Below are 23,494 nucleotides of genomic sequence, written 5' to 3'. Positions count from 1 at the left end.
CCTATTTGGTTAACGTTAAGATAGCTATGACAATCGGTTTTTATTGCAATACTCAATGGACTGGGATTATGGTTCATTGTTTAGGAATCGATGGCAACACGTTTTGATTATTTCATTGACCTCCAACATGATTGGCACTACTTTTATTGATCTCACATTACTTCTGTATTTTCCAGAGTTATGTGTAGTGTGTTATCATTTTAACTTTTTTTATTTTGAACTTTCCAAGATGATGTTTCTGTATGCAGTGCTGCTGCTCTGCACATTTGTAGGTAAGTGAAACTTACCTAATAATGAGGCATTATGTCACATTTTCTTTTCATTAACTTATCTTAATGTTATTTTGTTGTTTGCATGTGCACTATCCTTCTGACCCCATGCAGCCAGGTCCCATCTACTTTTTAACTCCTCGTAAGTGTGGCTTGTTTGGTGTCACAACAAGTCAACTACGTGATTGATGAAGGCATGTCATCCAGCAAAGGCAGCAGCGCAGTCATCAACTACATCAACTACTGCACCATTTCTTCACCAACTACGGAGTCGGGGAAACACATGTGGACCTGAATTGTGATAACTGCAGTGGCCAAAACAAGAACTCTGGTATTGTGCCTGGTTGGATCATTCACAAGCTCCACCACAGTCTGGACCTTCACTTCCTGATCGCAGGCAACACCAAGTTTGCCCCCGACTGGTGCTTCGGCCTCATGAAGCAGCGCTTCAGAAAGACCAGAGTGAACACTTTGTCTGAGATTGCTGGTGTTGTGAAGGACAGCACTGTGATGGGTCAACATCCCACAGCTGGTTGGACTGGAGGATGGTACGGTGCTGGTGGAAAGCTATGGCTGGCAACAATACCTGTCTCCGTACTTCAGGCCGCTGCCACAGTTCAAGCAGTGCCAGCACTTCAGGTGAATATAATTTTCAGTGCATTGTATGAGGTTATTCTTCTTATCTAAACTTGGGAGGTGAATTGATGTAGTGCAAGGTTATAATGTCTTAATTTTTTTTATTTCCTGTTTTACAGCTTCGATGCTCTTGAGCCTGGTGTTGTTGTCGCCAAGGAGCGTTCAGACTATCGGGACCAGGTTTCAGCTGCTGCGCAACGCTGACATCCTTCCTCCCATAGATGGCCTGCCTGTACAACCACCATCTGGACTGGACACAGCTAGACAAACGTATGTTTTTGAGAAGATCAGGGAGTTTTGCGACGAACAGGCTATGGACATCACATCCCCTGCACCAAAGTCAAGGGCAGGACAGAAACAGGCTCTCCGAATATAGCTTCCCTTGTTCATGCGTGGTTCGGACAGACCAGTCATCAGCACTATCTGTGGTGCCTCTATTCAAATGATTCTCTCCTAACACACACGCCACTCATTGCTCCAACTATTTGTTTTATTTATCCTGCAGCTCAGTCACTTTACCCCTGATTGTATGCATATAACTACCTCCTCTATCACTGATATTTTTATTGTTCATGTACATACTTATATTTACACTATTTATAATATTGCTACTATGCAAGTAACCCTTTGGCTGTACCATTTACACCTTCTGTGGAGACCCATCCACTTGGCAATATCTGGCTGGGGATAGAGCATTTCTTTCACATGACCCATCAATTTGGTGTGTCTGGGTAAGCATAATCTAACATTTATAAAATATTTTTATCTGGACACTTTGTTTACCTGTAATTTTTCCTTATTGTAGGCTGCTACTTTTAGTCTTAATCTTTACTACACTACTCACGGTTTAGCGCATGGCCTCACATGTGAATCCTTAAAGAGATGGGTGGAGCTGGCTTAAGAGGGTGTGAACAATGCTGAATGGGTGTAGACAAAGGAGAGCTTCCCAGGTACCAAAACATTCAAAGGCCATTTTCTCAAAAGTGAATTTACAAGTTTATCAACTTTCCGAATCACTTTCCCATTGTTCCTCAAATGCAGTCTCTACTTTTACATCTGTCAAGCATGGAATTAGCTGCCAAACGAGATTACATTATTGCTCAAGCTACATACAGTATGTTTTATAATTGAGGCATGATGACAATTGTTGACACTGTTTTTCTGTTTGACAATGTGCACAGTTGGGTGCCAGACTGATCCCCTGGTTATGAACGGATGCTGGGACCTACCAGAAAGTGCAAATGTATCATACGATGTCTAGCAGTGTGGTTTAGTGACCTCCCCCCCAAAAAAAAATTCATTCACTGTTCACTTGCTATTTTCACAGCTTTTCTATGGAATGCCGTTTGGGTCTTTGAGTGTCAAAAAGACAATACATGTCAAATAACACTATCTGACATGTTAAATAAGCTTTTCATTTGACAGGCCAAATAACTGCTGAATTTTTCCCGTGCAAGCCAAGCTCCACCACTACGATCAGTAGCACTGTCAAAGAAAAGTCTGGAAACAAGCACAACCGGCCACGAAAAATGTGTTTACAATACCGTGTTGGTAAGAAGTCATTATTTGTTCGACCGACTGGGAAAAAGTCTGTGTGAGCATTTGAAATAAGATCAGGATCAATTGAGCAGGATCAAAAATGTTTGCAAATATCTTTGGTACGGATGTTATTAGCAACTTCTGCGGTAGCTAGCAATCTTTAGCTTTGTACCTAGCTAGCACCAATGCAACCAGCCTGAAAACAATGACCAGTAGAAACTGCAGTCATTTTCAATATTTTTAGCAATGGTTTAGGAATCCATGTGAGTAAGTATTAGCTAGATAGCCACTTGTTGTTGAACTCCAGTTCATGAAAATAACTAGCTAGCTTTTTTCCCAACGTCGTCTTCAGAGTTGTCACTCTAAAACATCCACATTGTATTATTTTTCCTCTGGAATAGTGTTCAATACACATAGTATGTTGACTGGTAGAATAAATGTGGCTCAATTCAGTGGTTTTAGAGTCCTGCAGTAAGAGCTACGACAATAATATTCCCTGGGTGTCACTGAGTAGACTCATACCCCATCTCATTGATCCACAATCCATAGGTATGGCTGTACAGTGAAATAAGTATGACCCCAATGCAATTCTAAAGTCTAATACGTCCAGTGTGATTTCAACAGATTTTTCTCAAATTAACAAATTATTGTCTTTTGTTGAATTTATATAACAACATTCCAACCTCGTTTTGCATGATCTATTCAATTATGGCATAATTCCACTATGTGTATTCATTTGCATCACTGTCAATGACACGCAAACTGCAAATTCCATTATTGTGGCTATTCCTTATTGTGCCTAGCTTCACATAGGTGGGTCCGACCACCAATAATCAAATAAGAAATATCTTGTAAATTAGAAGTATTTTAGATGATGACACCTAGCTAGGTAGTTAGTTAGCTAACTATAGCTACTGAAACAGATAGTTGTTTTGCTATGTTTTTGGGAAATAACATTGTTTACATCCTTCAGCTAGCTAGCTTTTTTATGACCAGCACTGTCCAGAGCTTGGGGAAGTGTGTCTGCGCTCCTTTGGAAGCTGCGCGAGACAAAACTTTACCAGCATCATGGCATACGTATCGGTGAATCGTTGTGACATGTGAAATATGAGTGATAGTGTAATCAATGTGTAATAACTATGTAAAAAAAAATGTATGAACGTGTTAAATTATGTGACATGCAGTCATATTCAGGTCCTGATTGGTCAACAAGCGTATTTGACGCGTCAAACTGTGATTTGACGTGTAACTTTTTTGACGCTGAAAGATCCAAACGGCGTTCCAGACCTCAGAATAAAAGTAATTTCGATTTTCAAGTGCATCAGCAAAAGGTTTTGTCCTTTCTTTAGAACAAAATGCAATTGACCACTTGGCTGTCTATTACATCACACTGTCCCAGGCCCTCCCAGTCAATACCACCTCATACGATTGCCTGCTACAGTTTTCACAGGCTCATCATTTTTACAAAATGACCCACTTCATTACTTTGATACATTTGATAACCCAACTGTGAAACATAATTTATGTAAACTGACATTATTTATTGCTTATTTTTTACTTCTTAGAATGTCCAGGGCATAACCTAGCCTGTGGCCACCATTCAATTTAGCTTTTAATTATATCTGAAGTGTAAAAAAAGGTGGAATGGAGCGATCAGGTTGGTTTCACCAGGCTAATCATAACCCACTACATGTGTGTGTGTGACCGACCAGTATCTTTGATGAAGGGTCAGGAGCTGATCTATGTTGCTTTGCCCATCAGTGGGGCTCTGGCAAAGACCTCACCTCTTGCCTCACTCACCATTGATCGGGAAATCAGAATTTGGTAGGTTTAGTCTGACTTCAACATAGTTCATATCTGACACAAACATATACTATCTCTAACTGCCATAGTTAGAGATAGGTCTTATCAGAACAGGGACTGTGTGTATGTGTTGACAGATGCATGAGATTCAGAGAGACCTGGCACTCAACACATCCACCACGAGGTGATTACCGATAATACAGTACAGCACAAAGGTATTGTAATAGCAACACCCTTTTCATTCCAGGTGTCAACTCTGCCTCAACTCTGCCTATTTCTACAGATGGACTGGATATGATTTTGCCAGACGGCAGCCTCAGTCACTTGACGTATTCAAACATAGTACCTGTTTGTGTGTCAGATACAGTATCACCTATCCTCACTGCCATTGGTAATAGAAGAGTGACTATGGAGACATTGAAGAGGAAGTCCAGACTGACAAACTGGCTTGATACCGATGTATCTGAATGGAGAGAGACCTGGCACTCGGCATGAACATTTTACAAGACAAGTTTTACCTGTATTGTCTTTTTTTATTATTGATTTGAATGTATCAGTCAACATGGGGAGGGAGAAACCCTGTGTATTCTCCAGCAGGATCAGTGAACTCCTGGTGTATACGGGACACCACACAGGAAGATATGACCACTCTGACAAGTTTGACAAGGTAACCCCATTTACCACCAGACAAAATGCTGATAGGCACAGTATCTGTACCAGCTGGGAATGACATGAAAGGTGCACATTGTTACATTAGCAGAACACTGATGCTATTGTATTATGGAAAGGGTTGTTTATTCTACATGGACCTGAATGTTGTCAAAACATGTAGTTTAGAATATCTACACAAATTCAGCAATTTCATTCTTCTCATATTGTTCTGTAGGGTACTGACCTATTCAAGCTTCCTCCAGAATCTCACCATACTGTACATCTGCCTGTAGTTATTGAACTCAACCTGCAAGATGTTTCTTTGTTGTGATTGAGTGGGGGGAAACAGCTGTGGGCAAGGTTCTGACAGATGGGTGTGTCTTTGTGGTGGTACGGAGCAAATTAGTTTTGCATGGCCTGTCATGGCCCGCCAGTATTTCTTCAGGAGCAAGCCAAAAAACGAGGCCAAATCAGCGGGTGTAGTTCCCCTTTAAGTTGATCATGCACGCTGATTGGAGTCATCCTCGGTGGTCAGGATGTGTTGCACCTGTCGCTTCGTTAAGTTTCACCTGTGCTGGCACAGGTGATATTTAAGAGCTGCAGAGCCAATGCTCCAGTTGGCATGAGAGATGTTGGAAGAGCTAGGCTGCACTTTAACTCTCAAAAGTCTATGACTAGAAAGACGGGTGTTGTATGTGGAGGATGAGGGCTGCAGTAGGTATCTCAGATAGGGGGGAGTGAGGCCTAAGAGGGTTTTATAAATAAGCATCAACCAGTGGGTCTTGCGATGGGTATACCGAGATGACCAGTTTACAGAGGAGTATAGAGTGCAGTGATGTGTCCTATAAGGAGCATTGGTGGAAAATCTGATGGCCGAATGGTAAAGAACATCTAGCCACTCGAGAGCACCCTTACCTGCCGATATATAAATTGTCTCTATAATCTAGCATGAGTAGGATGGTCATCTGAATCAGTGTAGTTTGGCAGCTGGGGTGAAACGGGAGCGATTACGATAGAGGAAATCAAGTCTAGATTTAACTTTAGCCTGCAGCTTTGATATGTGCTGAGAGAAGGACAGTGTACCGTCTAGCCATACTCCCAAGAACGTGTATGCGGTGATTACCTCAAGCTCTAAACCCTCAGAGGTAGTAATAACACCTGTCGGAAGAGGAGCATTCTTCTTACCAAACCACATGATTTTTGTTTTGGAGGTGTTCAGAAGAAGGTTAAATGGTAGAGAAACTTCCCTGTCTCCCTCTTTCCTAACCCCTCCCTCTCCCTTCTCCCTCCCACTCCCCCCACCTCTCCTTCTCTTTCCTACCCCCTTCCTCCTCTCAACTTAAGGTGGTGGGGGTTCTATTCTTTTAGTTTGACTGTATCAGGCAACTCTAATGGGCATCCATGGTGGGTGTTAAGACCCTACTCTAGCTTGGCCAGCACTCCGTAGGCACCCCCATTGATGCCTTTCAGAACCTATTTTAAAACCCCACCTGGTTTAGTTTTGGTTGTCAGTGACTCGTTTGTTCGTTCCCTTTATGTTGAGCAATGATTTTGGGTTGGTTATTAGGGAAGTCGTACAGTCAACACAGCTCCTTGATACAGCAGACTTCATAGTAAGCAAACACCCTTATTTTTTTAAATAATAATTACTGTTGCCTATGATAAGAATTAGGTGCAGATAGACATGTATTTACCACATGTACAGGGAGTGTGTGTTCTGGGTGGCATGCAGAGGTCCCCGTCTTCACACACACATGAAGAGAGAGGGGTGCTCTGACCCGTGACGTTAAAACCAGCCCCAGCTGGTCGACACCCAGGTCCCAAGCTGGAGAGCAAGGCAATATCATCATTCAACATTACTTACTGTATGATCACCTGCAGTATAGAGCCCCACAGTGGAGGTGTCATAATACCCATAAAACCTAGTGGTCAAACAGGGAAACTTTCAATAGTTTTTCCACCATTCATTTCTCCCATAGGGGATTTTTAGAAACACTTAAAATAAGGCCTGTGCCTCATGTAGACTTACCCTGGCGTGGCGTATTGATAACCATGTAAATCTCTCTCGGACAAGGTGACTTTTATCAATATATTCGACTCGATTTACTCAGACTTGAAAATAGTAATTAGCGTCAAAGTAGACATCATGCAAAACTACAAATCCCTGCAAGCTCCTGCACGTCATCTCTGGCCGATACCTTTACTTCAATTGTCAATTTAAAACTTGCACAAGACTGTTCACAGAATTGTCCATTTAAATAAATGTACCCTATTTATTCATTACTACATTTAGCTAACATTAAATAGTTCATCGAGAGATTCTTATCTTTGCCTCAATTCGGCAGGCTCGTCCAGATCATCATGGCATTTGTAGTTCATTATGATAGCAAATGAGCATTTCAATTTGAGGAGGGAGGGGGGGGGGTTTAATGGTCAATACAGGCAATATACTGAAAAAAGTCACCTTCTCCCAGAGAGATTTACACGGTTATCAAACATCACACCAGGGTAAGCCTAAACGAAACGCAGCCCTTATTTTAAGTTTCTAAAATCCCTATGGGAAAAAATTATATATATATATATTGGTAATACTAGATAACGGACCTGGGTTCAAATAATATTTGTTTTCTTTCAAAAACATTTGAGAGTTTGATGCAGCATGCCTGGAGTGCCATATGGCTGGGGTTTGCACTTCTGGTACTATTCCATTGGTCCATTGTGTCAGACAAGTTCAAAAAATGCTATTTGAATCCAGGTGTGCCATAATATTGCATTAGTGTAAAGACTGATACTAGAGTGTGGGTGGTTTCTTATCCTTGGGTGTTATGGGTTTGATGTACAAACTGTGGTACCCGTTTCCACTTAAAAGTCCGTCATTCACGACTTCAGACGGATCACTCATGATAATTATAGGCACACTATTTACAGAGAGCTATTACCTTGGAAATTCCCATCTGCAAAGGGGCACCGGATCCAGGATCCAGAGTCTGTGGTAAACTGTACATAAAACAGCCAGGAGCATGCATTTGTTAGATGAATTTGTTCTGCACACTCAAAGGGGATATGTACAGGAAAGTTCAGATAGTAAGTGCATTCAGTCGTTGAATACAGGCGAAGGTGGTGTCTCACCTTCATGCAAAGCTGTGGGTGTGGATCCACTGTGGAGAATGTTATCTGAAAGGAAAGTTAAATGAGGACTTGAATCTATAATAGTTATTGTAAAACAGTCATCTGGTGATATAGCCTTGGTGCCTGACTGTTTCTATGTCATATCAGTCTTTTGTCTTTGAAACAGCCCTTTAACTGTGAAGGAGTTCAGAGGTACAGATGTGAGGCTGATTGATAGAGGCACCTAACCTTCTCCCTGTTGAGGGTCTGTGATGAACCAGCCAGATCGTCACACTCATCGTACCCTTGTTTTTGGCACAGTGAGATCACCGCAACAACAGGACACACCGGTTCCCATGACAACAACTCCTCCACCGGGTCAAAGTTAATGCCGGACCACAACTCCTCCAGATCTTTGGAGAAAAGAGACGCGGTCAAAAGCAATGCACTGACAATCTTGCAAATTTCGCAATCAACCAATTAATAAAACATGCAGTGTAACAGAAATTGAAGGACACTCACTGTCTCTGAAGGGAAAGACTTGAACTCTGGGTGCATCAGAGGTGGCAGACCAGCCCTGTGGGATAAATATATACAGTGCATTCAGAAAGTGTTCAGACCCCTTGACTTTTTCCACATTGTTACGTTACAGCCTTATTATAAAATGTATTAAATAAAACATCATCAATCTACACACAATACCCCATAATGACAAAGCGTAAACAGGTTTATAGAAACGTTTGCAAATGTATAAAAAATATTAACTTATTCGAATAAGTACTCCGACCCTTTGCTATGAGACTCGAAATTGAGCTCAGGCGCATCCTGTTTCCATTGATCATGCTCCTGAGTGGCGCAGTGCATCTCAGTGCATAAGGTGTTACTGCAGTCCCTGGTTCGAATCCAGGCTGCATCACATCCGGCCGTGATTGGGAGTCCCATAGTGAGGCGCACAATTGGCCCAGTGTAGTGTGGGTTTCATTTTAAAAATTGTCCTTGAGATGTTTCTACAACTTGATTGGAGTCCACCTTTGGTAAATTCAATTGATTGGACATGATTTGGAAAGGCACACACCTGTCTATAAAAGGTCCCACAGTTGACAGTCCATGTCAGATTAAAAACCAAGGCATGAGGTCGAAGGAAATGGCCGTAGAGCTCCGAGACAGGATTGTGTCGAGGCACAGATCTGGGGAAAGGTATAAAAAAATGTTCTGCAGCATTGAAGGTCCCCGAGAACACAGTGGCCTCCATCATTCTTAAATGTAAGACGTTTGGAACCACCAAGACTCTTCCTAGAGCTGGCTGCTCAGCCAAACTGAGCAGTCGGGGGAGAAGGTCCTTGGTTAGGGAGGTGACCAAGAACCTGATGGTCACTCTGACAGAGCCTCTGTGGAGATGGGAAAACCTTTCAGAAGGACAACAATCTCTGCAGCACTCCACCAATCAGGCCTTTATGGTAGAGTGGCCAGAAGAAAAAGCACATGAAGGGCCCACTTGAAGTTTTCCAAAAGGCACCAAAGACTCATCACCATGAGAAACATGATTCTCTGGTCTAATGAAACCAAGATTGAACTCTTTGGCCTGAATGCCAAGCGTCACATCTTCACCATCCCTACGGTGAAGCATGGTGGTTGCAGCATCATGCTGTGGGGATGTTTTTCAGCAACAAGGACTTTGAGACTAGTCAGGATCGAGGGAAAGATGAGCAGAGCAGAGTACTGCAAGATCCTTGATGAAAACTTGCTCAGGACCTCAAACGGGCGAAGGTTAACCTTCCAACAGGACAAAGACCCTAAGCACAAGGCCAAGGCAATGCAGGAGTGGCTTCGGGACAAGTCTCTTAATGTCTTTGAGTGGCCCAGCCAGAGCCCGGACTTGAAGCTGATCTAACATCTCTTGAGAGACCTGAAAATAGCTGTGAAGCAACGCTCCCCATCCAACCTGACAGAGCTTGAGATTATCTGCAGAGAAGATTGGGAGAAACTCCCCAAATACAGGTGTGCCAAGCTATTAGCATCATACCCAAGAAGACTCGAGGCTGTAATCGCTGCCAAACGTGCTTCAACAAAGTACTGAGTAAAAGGTCTGGATACTTGTTTAGATGTCATATTTTTGAAGTTTAAAGAAAAAAAAAACCTTTTTTTGCTTTGTCATGATGGGGTATTGTGTCTAGATGGATGAGGGAAAACATCAATGTAATCCATTTTAGAATAAGGCTGTAAAGTAACAAAATGTGAAAAAAGTCCAGGGGTCTTTCGAATGCACTGTAACACCACAATTTCCACAATACAGTCCAGATCGTCATAGACATTTGATTACATAAAGGTCAAACAAAATTATCTAACAAGAAGATAAAGATTGACCTAACTAGATAATGATCAGTTAAAAATCTTTACCTCGATGCAGAGACAGGGCAACGGTGTAGAATACTGCAGAGTAGTATTCTTCAGCACATCCTCCTTTCTGATCTGCGGAGAGGGAACAAGGGTCAGACCTGGGTTCAAACATTATTTGACATACCAGTCTACCTGGAGTGCCAGATGGGCCTGGTTTGCAAATTTGCCACTATTACAAATGAAGTTGGAAGTGTACATACACTTAGGTTGGAGTCATTACCACTCCATAAATGTCTTATAAACAAACTATAGTTTTGGTAAGTCGGTTAGGACATATACTTTGTGCATGACACAGGTAATTTTACAAATAATTGTTTCCAGACAGATTATTTAACTTATAATTCACTGTATCACAAGTGGGACAGACGTTTACATACACTAAGTTGACTGTGCATTTAAACAGCTTGGAAAATTCCAGAAAATTATGTCATGGCTTTAGAAGCTTCTTTTGACATCGTTTGAGACAATTGGAGGGTGTACCTGTGGATGTATTTCAAGGCCTACCATCAAACTCAGTGCCTCATTGCTTGACATCATGGGAAAATCAAAAGCAATCAGCAAAGACCTCAGAAAAACAATTGGTTGAACCGAAAAGTCTGGTTCATCCTTGGGAGCAATTTCCAAACGCCTGAAGGTACCACCTTCATCTGTACAAACAGTACAAGCAAGTATAAACACCATGGGACCACATATCCATCATACCGCTCAGGAAGGAGACGCATTCTATCTCCTAGAGATGAACATATTTTGGTGCGAAAAGTGCAAATCAATCCCAGAACAACAGCAAAGGATATTGTGAAGATGCTGGAGGAAACAGGTACAAAATTATCTATATCCACAGTAAAACGAGTCCTATATCGACATAACCTGAAAGGCTGCTCAGCAAGGAAGAAGCCACTGCTCCAAAACCGCCATAAAAAAAGTCAGACTACGGTTTGCAACTGCACATGGGGCCAAAGATTGTACTTTTTGGAGAAATGTCCTCTGGTCTGATAAAACAAAAATAGAACTGTTTGGCCATAATGACCAATGTTATGTTTGGAGGAAAAATGGGGAGGCTTGCAAGCCGAAGAACACCATCCCAACCGTGAAGCACGGGGGTGGCAGCATCATGTTGTGGGGGTGCTTTGCTGCAGGAGGGACTGGTGCACTTCACAAAATTGATGGCATCATGAGGTAGGGAAATTATGTGGATATATTGAAGCAACATCTCAAGACATCAGTCAGGAAGTTAAAGCTTAGTCACAAATGGGTCTTCCAAATGGACAATGACCCCAAGCATACTTCCAAAGTTGTGGCAAAATGGCTTAAGGACAACAAAGTCAAGTTATTGGAGTGACCATCACAAAGCCCTGACCTCAATCCTATAGAAAATGTGTGGGCAGAACTGAAAAAGTGTGTGCGAGCAAGGAGGCCTTAAAAACCTGACTCAGTTACACCAAGCTCAAATTCACCCAACTTATTGTGGGAAGCTTGTGGAAGGCTACCTGAAACGTTTGACCCAAGTTCAACAATTTAAAGGCAACGCTACCAAATACCAATTGAGTGTATGTAAACTTCTGACCCACTGGAAATGTGATGAAAGAAACAAAAGCTGAAATAAATCATTCTCTCTACTATTATTCTGACATTTTCACATTCTTAAAATAAGGTGGAGATCCTAACTGACCTAAGACAGGGAATTTTTACGATAAAATGTCATGAATTGTGAAAAACTGAGTTTAAATGTATTTGGCTTAAGGTGTATGTAAACGTCCGATTTCAACTGTATATTGGTTCCATTGTGCAAGGCAAGCTCAATCAAGCCCAGGTAAAGTACTTAATTTCAAATGGCATTTGAATCCAGGGTCTGATCGAGTAGAGCACAACTGATTTATGATGCCTGTCTCATACCATCTGGTTGAGGCATTTCTATGACCTTCCTCTTCCCTGTGTTACTATCAGAGTATGCACAAAGTGTTGACTATCACCTCTTTTACAACACTTACTGGCAGTGGGAGGAGTGCCTCAACATTATCAGTGCCTAGCCTGGAATCCACACACTGCTTTCATTTCACTGAGTGAAACAATAGTGAAATATACATTATGGATTCCAGGCTAACCAGGGTCTCACTATTTGAACATTAACGTTTTAAGGTCTCCATCTCTTTAAGGTCCATCTCTTTAAGGTCTCCATCTCCTGGAATCTTACCAGTGCGTTGGCCCCTGTGTCTCTACAGGTGTAGTCTTTTCTGTGACACAGTCTCAGGTGATAGTCTTTATCCTCCAACATGTCTGAGACAGACACAGCCAGCTCCTTTCTGTCTGAGTCCACAGTGTACGCTAGCCTCCCAGCTGTCATAGGACACAGTCAGTCAGTAATCACACAGTCAAGGGAAATGGATGCACTGCCAATATATGTAGGCTGATTTGTACACAAGGAAATGCAGAATGAGTATGTTGTTGTCGGGTTTGGCAAGGCAAAAAATGTAGCCTTGTTGAACGCAGAAATAGTCTGTCATTGTAACCCATGCTAAGGGATATCTAGAGTGATTCAATTGTTGTGAACTATAGAACAATAGAGAAATAAAATCTAGCAAACTTACTGATGCATTCTGGAATGTTACTCCGAAGATCTCTGCTGCTACATTCTGAAATATAGTTTAAAACCAAGTTAAGGTTTGTTCTCTGTAAAACAAACAATGCTTCGACATATGATCATTGTGTATGCACATTGAATAAGAGCATGACTACCCTGCTAATCATGCTGGTCTATGCTGTTTTGCTCAGCAGGGTAGTGTGACTTTCGGTTAGGAAATGAGGGTTTTATGACATTTAAGTGTTTGCTGACTAACTAGTTTTGCTTATGAACGCCTGCAGTGTCAGTTTACTCACCCAACTCAATAGCTCTTAAATAATCAAAGTACAGTCAGGTTTAACCAACATGATCCACTGGGAATCTGTGTGTGCAAGATGCTGAAATGGCGATTTCAATCAATCGGTTGATATTATGGCCACCTAATCATCTCCCTCATTCCTAATTGGCATATAACCTCACCTCTACACCATGCTAGCTGATGTGTAGTGAGCGTTCTGGCACAAGATGGTTGCAGTGAATCACCCGTGAGTGCCACACATTGTTGCTGGAAGAGGTAAGTTTCCCCCGTATTATGTAAAGCGCTTTGAGTACCTCAGTTAGTAGAAAGGCTCTATATAAATCCAATCCATTATTAGTATGATTATTATTCACCATTGATCACGGTCCTCATCCTCACCTGGGACTTGGTAAGTGCTTGTCCAGGTGACTCCACAGTAGCTTGGATTTGTCTTTAGAGTGACGTGAACGTATTGACCTGGCCACACCTCAGAGCAGTCATTCTGAACCTCCAACTTGAGAAAGCGAGAAGGAAAAGAAACAAATAAACATACCAGCCATTACAAGTGTTCTTAAGCCAGATCCATATCTGTTCCTATCAATAGAGAAGTGTTTTTGTTGCCACAAGCACACATTAATGTACAGAAATGTTTTGCTTGGCTTTGATTAACAAAGTGTAATGTTCACAACAACAAAAAATATCTGACTGTACCTGTTGTCCCTCCAGTCGCTCTGTAGTAGTGTGTGGTAGTTTGTAGTGTGGTAGGGTGCATGGTGTGGTAGTGTACTACTGTACCTGCTGTCCCTCCAGTCTCTCTCTGGCTACTCTGGGGAAGCTGACGAGCCTACAGATTTCCAACATCATCCCTGCAGTGACAGTGCATATGGAGATGCCATGGATGTGCTCTGAGGAAAAGTAGCATTAAAAAAATCACGAGAATGCAAGCTATACAGGGTCAGTACAAGTGCCGTAATTACAGTGTATATGTGTGTGTGTGTGTCTCAGGGTTGGGCTCAATTCAAATAGAATGCAGTCAATTCAGGAAGTAAACAAATATGACATTTCAATAATCAAATAAAGTTATTCTCAATAAATTGAAAAGTAGAAATTATTTATTTAAAAACTTTTTAAATGGCAGAAATGTTTCATATTTAAATTTTAGCACTTCCTGAATTGGCTGCCTTCAACCTGTGTGTGTGTGTGAGCGTACGTGCATGTCACATGCGCTTCAGGAAGCAGCGTGACCCTGAATCAAAGGGCCAGATAAGATATTATCGCAGGGGTTTCCCCTCTCAGGCCACCATCTCGCTCTCAGCTGTACAGAACTGACTATGGAAGTACATACTATGGCTCCGTTCATTGTGGTCTATCTGGTTTCAGTGGTATGCTGTTTTCACAACATAGGTTGCATTCCAAAAACTTAACAGAAACACCCTCTCCCCTCAGCTCTCAAATTAAGTGGACACTTCTGATGACATGCTATGACATGCTATGTCTGACGAGTATACACTTGCAGGGCAAGGGGCGAGGGAGGAAGGAATTTTTTTTTTTAAATGGACCACCTTCGCCAGGAAATTTGTCACTCGTTCGATTGTGTTTTCAGCCACCGGTAGCTTGTGGGTGCTTTTTATGCGCTACAGTCAATAATGATTGCATGTCTATTTATATTAACTATATAATTATTAATATATGCCTACAAAAACATGATTACTTTTGTGTTTGTGCATTAGTAGCACAATTTCTAAATGATTTACATTTGTTTTTGTTTTTTTCATAATGCTTCAGCAAATATACATTATGCCAGCGGTGTTGGAAGGCACAATGTAAGTAACCTAATTGATGTCCCTCTTACTGCTCTGAATGCCTCTGCTGATCCCACAGCCTTTGTATGCGGTAATCATGTGCCTATGAACCAGAGTGATACTGTTAGCACTGAGGCGGTGTGCCCTAGTAGGAAGTCCACTGTGTGCAGCACTAACACAAATAACATGAGCATGTCTACTTCTGATAAGCTTCCCAGTAAGCAATAAAAATAATCAAGCATCCCAGAAAAGTGCTAAAAATAGCCCACGTTAGCACATGTACAGTGGGGCAAAAAAGTATTTAGTCAGCCACCAATTGTGCATGTTCTCCCACTTAAAAATATGAGAGGTCTGTAATTTTCATCATAGGGACACTTCAACTATGACAGACAAAATTAGAAAAATAAATCCAGAAAATCACATTGTAGGATTTTTAATGAATTTATTTGCAAATTATGGTGGAAAATAAGTATTTGGTCACCTACAAACAAGCAAGATTTCTGGCTCTCACAGACCTGTAACTTCTTCTTTAATTAAGAGGCTCCTCTGTCCTCCACTCGTTACCTGTATTAATGGCATCTGTTTGAACTTGTTATCAGTATAAAAGACACCTGTCCACAACCTCAAACAGTCACACTCCAAACTCCACTATGGCCAAGACCAATTGGGAGGACCTAGTGAATGACCTGCAGAGAGCTGGGACCAAAGTAACCAAGCCTACCATCGGTAACACACTACGCCGCCAGGGACTCAAATCCTGCAGTGCCAGACGTGTCCCCCTGCTTAAGCCAGTACATGTCCAGACCCGTCTGAAGTTTGGACTTCCCGTAAATCCTTGACGTTAACAAGGCAGAAAATATTTCAACATGAAATCTCAAAACAGAGAGCCCAACCTACCACTGAGCTGAAGAGCAGTGTGAACTCGAAAGTGAAGAGAGCACTTCTGTTTCCCCTCACACCTCATCACTGTGGACAGGCTGACGTTGTGGAAGACAACACTGGTGTTTAGGCCTGCTTTCTGGGTCCTGCATGGGGCAAAGGAATCTGTATGGGGAAACAGGAGGTTAAAGTCAGTGGATGTATTCAAGTTCAAGCTTTTTTCCATAATAAATTCATTGGAAATCTTACTCACATTCAAAATAGCTAAACTTTCAGGACAAATGTATACAAATATACAACAAACAGCAATATCCAACATCCAGCAATGTAATGACAAGAAAGGAGTCAACTCTACTCATACTTCATGCGAAAGCCCTGACTACTACCTTATCAGATGATAGATATCAAATCAAATTTTAGTCTACTTGGACTATGACTATTGTACTGTATGGGGGGGTCCATGCTTCAATGAACAAACCTGCAAAAGTTGTATCACTCAGACCACCCATACCTCAAACATTGGAACTTTATCCTTGTATTGTAAATGTATTTCAGACATCAATTTATATCTGATCACAGGACCCATCAGAGATTTACCATAGTGTCATTGTCAACACAATCATGCACACACACAGAGTATAACAACATTGTTTGTAATGGGTATATTGTAATGCACTCACAGTGGGTTTTACTTTTGCAATGGAGGCCCTGCAGAGAGAAGATGAAAGACAATGTAAGATATTTATTTATGCACTTGATATACACTTTATACTACTTATACACATTATACACTTAACAGAGTACTCACAACCCCAGCTGTGCAGTACAACAACAAAAAACAAGCCCAGCTGGCCACTATTCCGGCTAACAATTCTAGGGAGAGAGTACATTTTTGTAACATTACCAGTAATGTTCCCCTAATGTTTGTTTGTCCAGTTTTCCATTAGTTAGGGCTACATTATGTAAGCAAAAACCTTCTGAGAACCTTTTTCAGCATGTTTGTGTGAACATTCCCTCAAACAGAACATATCTAGAATGTGGTTATAATGTTCTCAGAATATACAACAACGTTCTAGACGCGTTTCATGGGAAGTTTCAAGAACATTTGCGTCCAGTTTTCTAAGGGTTAGGAGAATATTGCAGGAACATTTGTGGATCAGTTGTCAGGACATCGCCTGATTGTCCCAAAGAAAAGTTCTCTCCCCGAAAAATGTAATTACACATTGTTGCTGTTGCCAAGCCCATCAAGGCCCTGATTGGTGAACCACTGATCTTTTTTGTCTGTTGGCAAGGTTATGGATACTGACACACACAATGCTTTTCACTTACATATTTGACAAACATGATTACATTGTGCATGTTCATTTCTACAGTCATTATTATTCAACATGTCCTCACCTGGGATTTGAACTCACAACTTATCAGTTCACACCATTCAGATCTTTTTTACTCCACCATGCCTGTCAGTTATCAGTTCATTTGACTGTTCTCTCATCTTTGACTTATTTCCAACAATTTCTCTATTCTGCCCTACAAAGACAAAGTGCAGTAAATAGGAATTTGGTTTTAAAGTCTTTGATCTGTTGTATTGGCAAGGTACAGTATATTATCTGATAAATGTGGTATTTAGTTTCCTGACACAAGAACAAGCCAGTTGATCAGAATGCATCATGGTATCAGAAATTGCGGTCTGTCTAGAAAGAAAAATACATTGAAGTCAGGGGAGTCATCCTACTCTCACATTCTTAGCAATATATGTTAATGTCATTATTTGGCAACAGTTACAACACACCCATCTGATCTAAATAAAATGGGTTTCTCATTCTAGATAGATGAGCATCTAAAAGAAAACTCTTGTCTTTTTGAAATCCACACCACATGTAGAACAAACGTGTCTGATTAGGAATCCCATCGGATTTCATCACTGCATTTCTAGCGTCATACACACCTTGACACACCTGTATTTGGGGAGTTTCTCCCATTCTTCTCTGCATATAATCTCAACCTCTGTCAGGGTGGATGGGAAGCGTTGCTGCACAGCTTTTTTCAAGTCTTTCCAGAGATGTTCGATCGGTTTCAAGTCCGTGCTCTGGCGGGGGCATTCAGAAACTTGGCAGGACATTCACAAACTTGTCCCGAAGCCACTCCTGCGTTGTTTTGGCTGTGTGCTTAGCCTCTCTGGGATAGGGGGCGGTATTTTCACGTCCAGATGAAAAGTATGCCCAAAGTAAACTGCCTGCTACTCAGGCCCAGAAGCTAGGATATGCATAGTATTAGTAGATTTGGATAGGGAACACTCTGAAGTTTCTAAAACTGTTTGAATAAAGTCTGTGAGTATAACAGAAATGATTTGGCAAGCGAAACCCCGAGCACAATCCATCCAGGGAAAACATTTCTTGAGGTTAATCTGTTTTCCATAACTTTTCTATGGCAAGCCCGTTTTAATAGAAATATGCTTGCAGTTCCTATAGCTTCCACTAGATGTCAACAGTCTTTAGAAATTGGTTGATGTTTTTCTTTTGAGAAATTATGAAGTAGCCCTGTTATTTTCCTGTGTCACTCCAGGTGCACTCTAATGTTTTGGTGCGTGCGACCTGGAACGTGCTTAATAATAATAAAAAATCCCCATCAAAATCGGTCAGTTTAAGCTACAGATATGTTTTTTTTGCATGGGCTGCATCTCAATCTATAACCCCTGCCAATAGCCTGGTCTCATAAACTAGACGTAAAATCCGGGACACTCAAATTAGTATGATATGTTACATTTGGTATGGTTACATAAGACAGGTGGTTACTTAAGGCAAAAATGAAAGTAGGATGGATGGGTGTGTGGATAATGGGAACATCTAGCAACACAAAGATCGTGAGTTCAAATCTGATCACAGATAACTTTTGCCTTTTAGGTCATTAGCAACTTTGCAACTACTTACTACTTGTTAGCTACATTGCAACTAAACTCAGCAAAAAAAGAAACATCCCTTTTTCAGGACCCTGTTTTTCAAAGATAATTTGTAAAAATCCAAATAACTTCAAAGATCTTCATTGTAAAGGGTTTAAACACTGTTTCCCATGCTTGTACAATGAACCATAAACATTAATTAATTAATTAAAATTAATGAACATGCACCTGTGGAACGGTCGTTAAGACACTAACAGCTTACAGATGGTAGGCAATGAAGGTCACAGTTATGAAAACTTAAGACACTAAAGAGGCCTTTCTACTGACTCTGAAGAACACCAAAAGAAAGATGCCCAGGGTCCCTGCTCATCTGCGTGAATGTGCCTTAGGCATTATGCAAGGAGGCATGAGGACTGCAGATGTGGCCAGGGCAATAAATTGCAATGTCCGTACTGTGAGATGCCTAAGACAGTGCTACAGGGAGACAGGACCGGACAGCTGATTGTCCTCGCAGTGGCAGACCACATGTAAGAACACCTGGACAGGATCTGTACATCCGAACACAACACCTGTGGGACAGGTACAGGATGGCATCAACAACTGCCCGAGTTACACCAATAATGCACAATCCCTCCATCAGTGCTCAGACAAACCGCAATAGGCTGAGAGAGGCTGGACTGAGGGCTTGTAGGCCTGTTGTAAGGCAGGTCCTCACCAGACATCACCGGCAACAACGTCACCTATGGGCACAAACCCCTCGTCGCTGGACCAGACTGGACTGGCAAAAAGCGCCCTACACTGACGAGTCGCGATTTTGTCTCGGATTCGCGTTTATCGTCGAAGGAATGAACGTTACACCGAGGCCTGTACTCTGGAGTGGGATCAATTTGGAGGTGGAGTGGCCATCATGGTCTGGGGGGTGGTGTGTCACAGCATCTGAGTGAGCTTGTTGTCATTGCAGGCAATCTCAACGCTGTGCGTTAGAGGGAAGACATCCTCCTCCCTCATGTGGTACCCTTCTTGCAGGCTCATCCTGACATGACCCTCCAGCATGACAATGCCACCAGCCATACTGCTCGTTCTGTGTGTGATCTCCTGCAAGACAGGAATGTCAGTGTTCTGCCATGGCCAGCGAAGAGCCCGGATCTCAATCCCATTAAGCACGTCTGGGACCTGTTGGATCGGAGGGTGAGGGCTAGGGCCATCCCCCCCAGAAATGTCTGGGAACTTGCAGGTGTCTTGGTGGAGGAGTGGGGTAACATCTCACAGCAAGAACTGGCAAATCTGGTGCAGTCCACGAGGAGGAGATTCACTGCAGTACTTAATGCAGCTGGTGGCCCCACCAGATACTGACTGTTACTTTTGATTTTGACCCCTCCTTTTTTCAGGGACACATTATTCCATTTCTGTTAGTCACATGTCTGTGGAACTTGTTCAGTTTATGTCTCAGTTGTTGAATCTTGTTATGTTCATACAAATATTTACACATGTTAAGTTTACTGAAAATAAACACAGTTGACAGTGAGAGGACGTTTATTTTTTGCTGAATTTACATAGCATGTTAGCTAACCCTTCCCCTAACCCTTTAACCAAACTTCTAAACTCTAACCCCTAACCCTCAACCCTAGCCTAGGTAACGTGAGCCAACTAGCTAACTTTATCCATCTCGCTAGAATTTGTAACATATCATACGTTTTTCAAATGAGTAACATATGGAACTTTTGCTAATTAGAAAGTATTGTACATTTTGCAAATTGCAATTCGTAACATATAATACAAAATGGTTGATGGACATTTGCTAATTAATACATAACATTTGAAATGTAACATATCATACTAAATGAGGTCGCTCAGATTTACATAATATAATAATACGAAATGCTCAGAGACCAGCATCTGCTGTGAAAGTTGGCAGAGCTAAAGTGGTGTTTTTCAGACCATGAAACGCGGTCTTCTCACGAAAACGTCTGTAGCATCCGAATGGAAATACCCCTCTATGGAACGATGAGACTCTCACGAACACGATGGTGTTCTCAGTTTTGTTCTACAACTCTCACAAGCATCACGGGACTCGTCTGAAGTCCGTACAGCCTATCTGCATACTTCTGTCTGTAGCGTCCGAACAGTTTGGGCTACACACTAATATAACCCCTCTATTGAAAGGTGAGTCTCTCACGAACACATACATGTGACATACATGTGACATACATGCGTCCGAACAGTTTGGGCTACACACTAATATGACCCCTCTATTGAAAGGTGAGTCTCTCACGAACACATACATGTGACATACATGTGACATACATGTCACATACATGTCAGTTGTTTCGCTCCGAGACTAGTCTGAAGGTAGCTGACCAAATTCAATCGGATTATTGTTTTCAATATTTTTTAATAGCTTAATGGATCCAGAGGAGGCTGGTGGGAGGGGATATAGGAGGAGGGGCTCATTGTAACAGATGGAATGGAATTAATGGAACGGAGTCAAATGTGATTTCCATATGTTTGATGTGTTTCATTTATTCCATTCAAGCCATTACAATGAGCCTGTCCTCCTATAGCTCCTCCCATCAGCCTCTGATGCGAACACAGGCAGAAAGTATCAAGGCTAACAGAGGAGTACACTACAAAGCAGGATCAATGAGTTAGCCAGATAACATTGACAAGCAACCAGAAATAACTATTTTATAGCTCATATTCTTGATGATGAATGTTGGGATCACAAAATCAACCAAATTTGCTAGTGGTGCTAATACAGATGTAGGATCTTAATTTGATCCAGTTTACAGCTACAGTACAGCAGGAAAATAGTCCTGCAGCAGGAACTTTCCATTATTATATGGATTGTAATTCATGGACATTTTTTGTAGCGGTTGATACATTTTTCGTTTGGGCAAAACCAGTCTGACATTTTAAAGTGGAAATTCTGAAATTTAGGAGCCTTTTTAAACCTTGAATACAGTACAAGTCTGCATTTCATGGAAAGTTCTCAGCAACAGAAGAGGGATCAAATTAAGATCCTACATTTTGTAGCTCTTAAAATACTGCATGTGATTTTTCAAAGTTAAATACTTTAAAAAATAATTTTACACACTTTATATCTGATTCTGGGATTAGTCATTAAAGTTCAGAATGGAGTATATATTTCATATAAATATATTATATCAAGATTTTAAATAACACAGCTACCCTTTCAAAGCCTCCCACGACCCAATTTGGGTCTCCAACCACCAGTTAAGAATCTATCCAGTGCGTGATATAGGGTCGTTTTGTAATCGTTAAACTACATCACAATATTGAAGTTTCAAATGGTCAACACACCTAAGTGATAACTCTTCATGTCCTACACTCAGCCACTGTGTTTCACTGTATTAAATGTAAAAGTTCAGTCAGAGTATAGTCAGAGCCACTGCCAAATGAAGTGATGAACTCTAATGGTGTAGCAACTCTACAGAATCATAATAATCCTTTACTTTGTTTGGTTGCCATGGTAGCTCAGAATATATGGGGAATATGATATCAAGGTTCTATTACGTGCAAGAGGGAAAATATGATACACTGATACTACAACCTATTGGTCATGGTATGACAAACACTACTCTCACTTCTGATTATTGTTAACAGTACAGTATGCTCTGTTTGTAGTTAAGCTATAGTCAGTTTTTAGAAGCAATAGTAATCATATTAGCAGTAGTATTCAAAGTGAAAGACACTTGAGAAGTGTTTGAAACAGAAACAGTGTTTCCTCAGAAACATACAGGAAGGGTGATTTCCTACCTTGGAGCATCTGGTTTTACATTCCTGGATCCTCTCCATTCCTTCCCCTTGGGCCAGAGAGAGCCCATAGAGAGACACCATCAATATAGTAGTTAAAATCATCTTCACTCCCAGTCCTGCGACCTCACTATAGTGCTGAAGTCTGTTCAAAGTTTGGTTGGGAGATGTCTTCTTTCAGGTATGCTGGTTTGGTATTGTACTCTAGCTGTGTGAGGCAGGCGGCTGGTCTGTAGCTAACCCTGTCTGTCACTGTGCCTGTTCCAGTAAGGGATGGTTGTAGTGTAGTAGATGGTTCACAGACAAGAGAGACAAAAGCCCCACAGATGACAAGTAGGGCAATGATTGCATTTTAAATAGAGGGAAATCTAGAGCCTGCCCACAAGGCTCTCTCCCTATCCCTCTCCCTCTCTCTCTCTCTCTCTCTCTCTCTCTCTCTCTCTCTATATATATATATATATATATATATATATATATATATATATATATATATATATATATCGCTCTCTCTGTCTCTCTTTCAGTTATTCTTAACCACTTAATTGTTTGAAATCTGTTTTCTTATAAACATTTCAAGACACTCTAGGCATTGCCCAGGTATATTGGCGAGAGCTTAAGACAATATTGTGCAATGTATCAAGGTGGGGCAGCTTTTAGTCTTTTTTTTCTGTCAGCAGAATTATTTCCTTCGGGTTCCTAAAGAAAGTATTTCCTTTAGAGTCAGATATTTTATGGGCTACATGCAGTAGCTAGTATTAGTACTGCTATGTGTACTTAGTCCAAAATATGTTACAGTATTGCTATTGTAAGAAAATCAAACATACAGTAACTCATCATACAACAAAAATATAGATTGTAATTTGTCCATGAAATGTAATGTTT

At 41.3% G+C, this 23,494-nt stretch overlaps 1 protein-coding gene across 1 annotated transcript in view; it reads right to left on the bottom strand.

The window, feature by feature from the left end:
* The window catches only part of il17rel (interleukin 17 receptor E-like), a 30,458-nt gene extending 7,528 nt beyond the window's left edge, over positions 1 to 22,930 (bottom strand). Inside the window, exons 1-13 of the mRNA XM_024376823.2 lie at positions 22,616 to 22,930; positions 16,620 to 16,647; positions 15,958 to 16,104; positions 14,054 to 14,163; positions 13,658 to 13,772; positions 12,989 to 13,033; positions 12,595 to 12,737; positions 10,404 to 10,475; positions 8,529 to 8,583; positions 8,256 to 8,419; positions 8,028 to 8,072; positions 7,838 to 7,895; positions 6,593 to 6,723 (exon numbers count right to left, since the gene is read on the bottom strand). Coding sequence (XP_024232591.1) covers positions 6,593 to 6,723; positions 7,838 to 7,895; positions 8,028 to 8,072; positions 8,256 to 8,419; positions 8,529 to 8,583; positions 10,404 to 10,475; positions 12,595 to 12,737; positions 12,989 to 13,033; positions 13,658 to 13,772; positions 14,054 to 14,163; positions 15,958 to 16,104; positions 16,620 to 16,647; positions 22,616 to 22,717 — 1,215 coding nt within the window. The 5' untranslated portion in view covers positions 22,718 to 22,930. The remainder of the gene's footprint in view (positions 1 to 6,592; positions 6,724 to 7,837; positions 7,896 to 8,027; positions 8,073 to 8,255; positions 8,420 to 8,528; positions 8,584 to 10,403; positions 10,476 to 12,594; positions 12,738 to 12,988; positions 13,034 to 13,657; positions 13,773 to 14,053; positions 14,164 to 15,957; positions 16,105 to 16,619; positions 16,648 to 22,615) is intronic.
* Positions 22,931 to 23,494: the final 564 nt, after the last annotated feature.

This window comes from Oncorhynchus tshawytscha, linkage group LG17 (assembly GCF_018296145.1).
Source record: "Oncorhynchus tshawytscha isolate Ot180627B linkage group LG17, Otsh_v2.0, whole genome shotgun sequence".
Taxonomy (NCBI): domain Eukaryota; kingdom Metazoa; phylum Chordata; class Actinopteri; order Salmoniformes; family Salmonidae; genus Oncorhynchus; species Oncorhynchus tshawytscha.
This window is presented reverse-complemented; position numbering and strand designations above follow the sequence as displayed.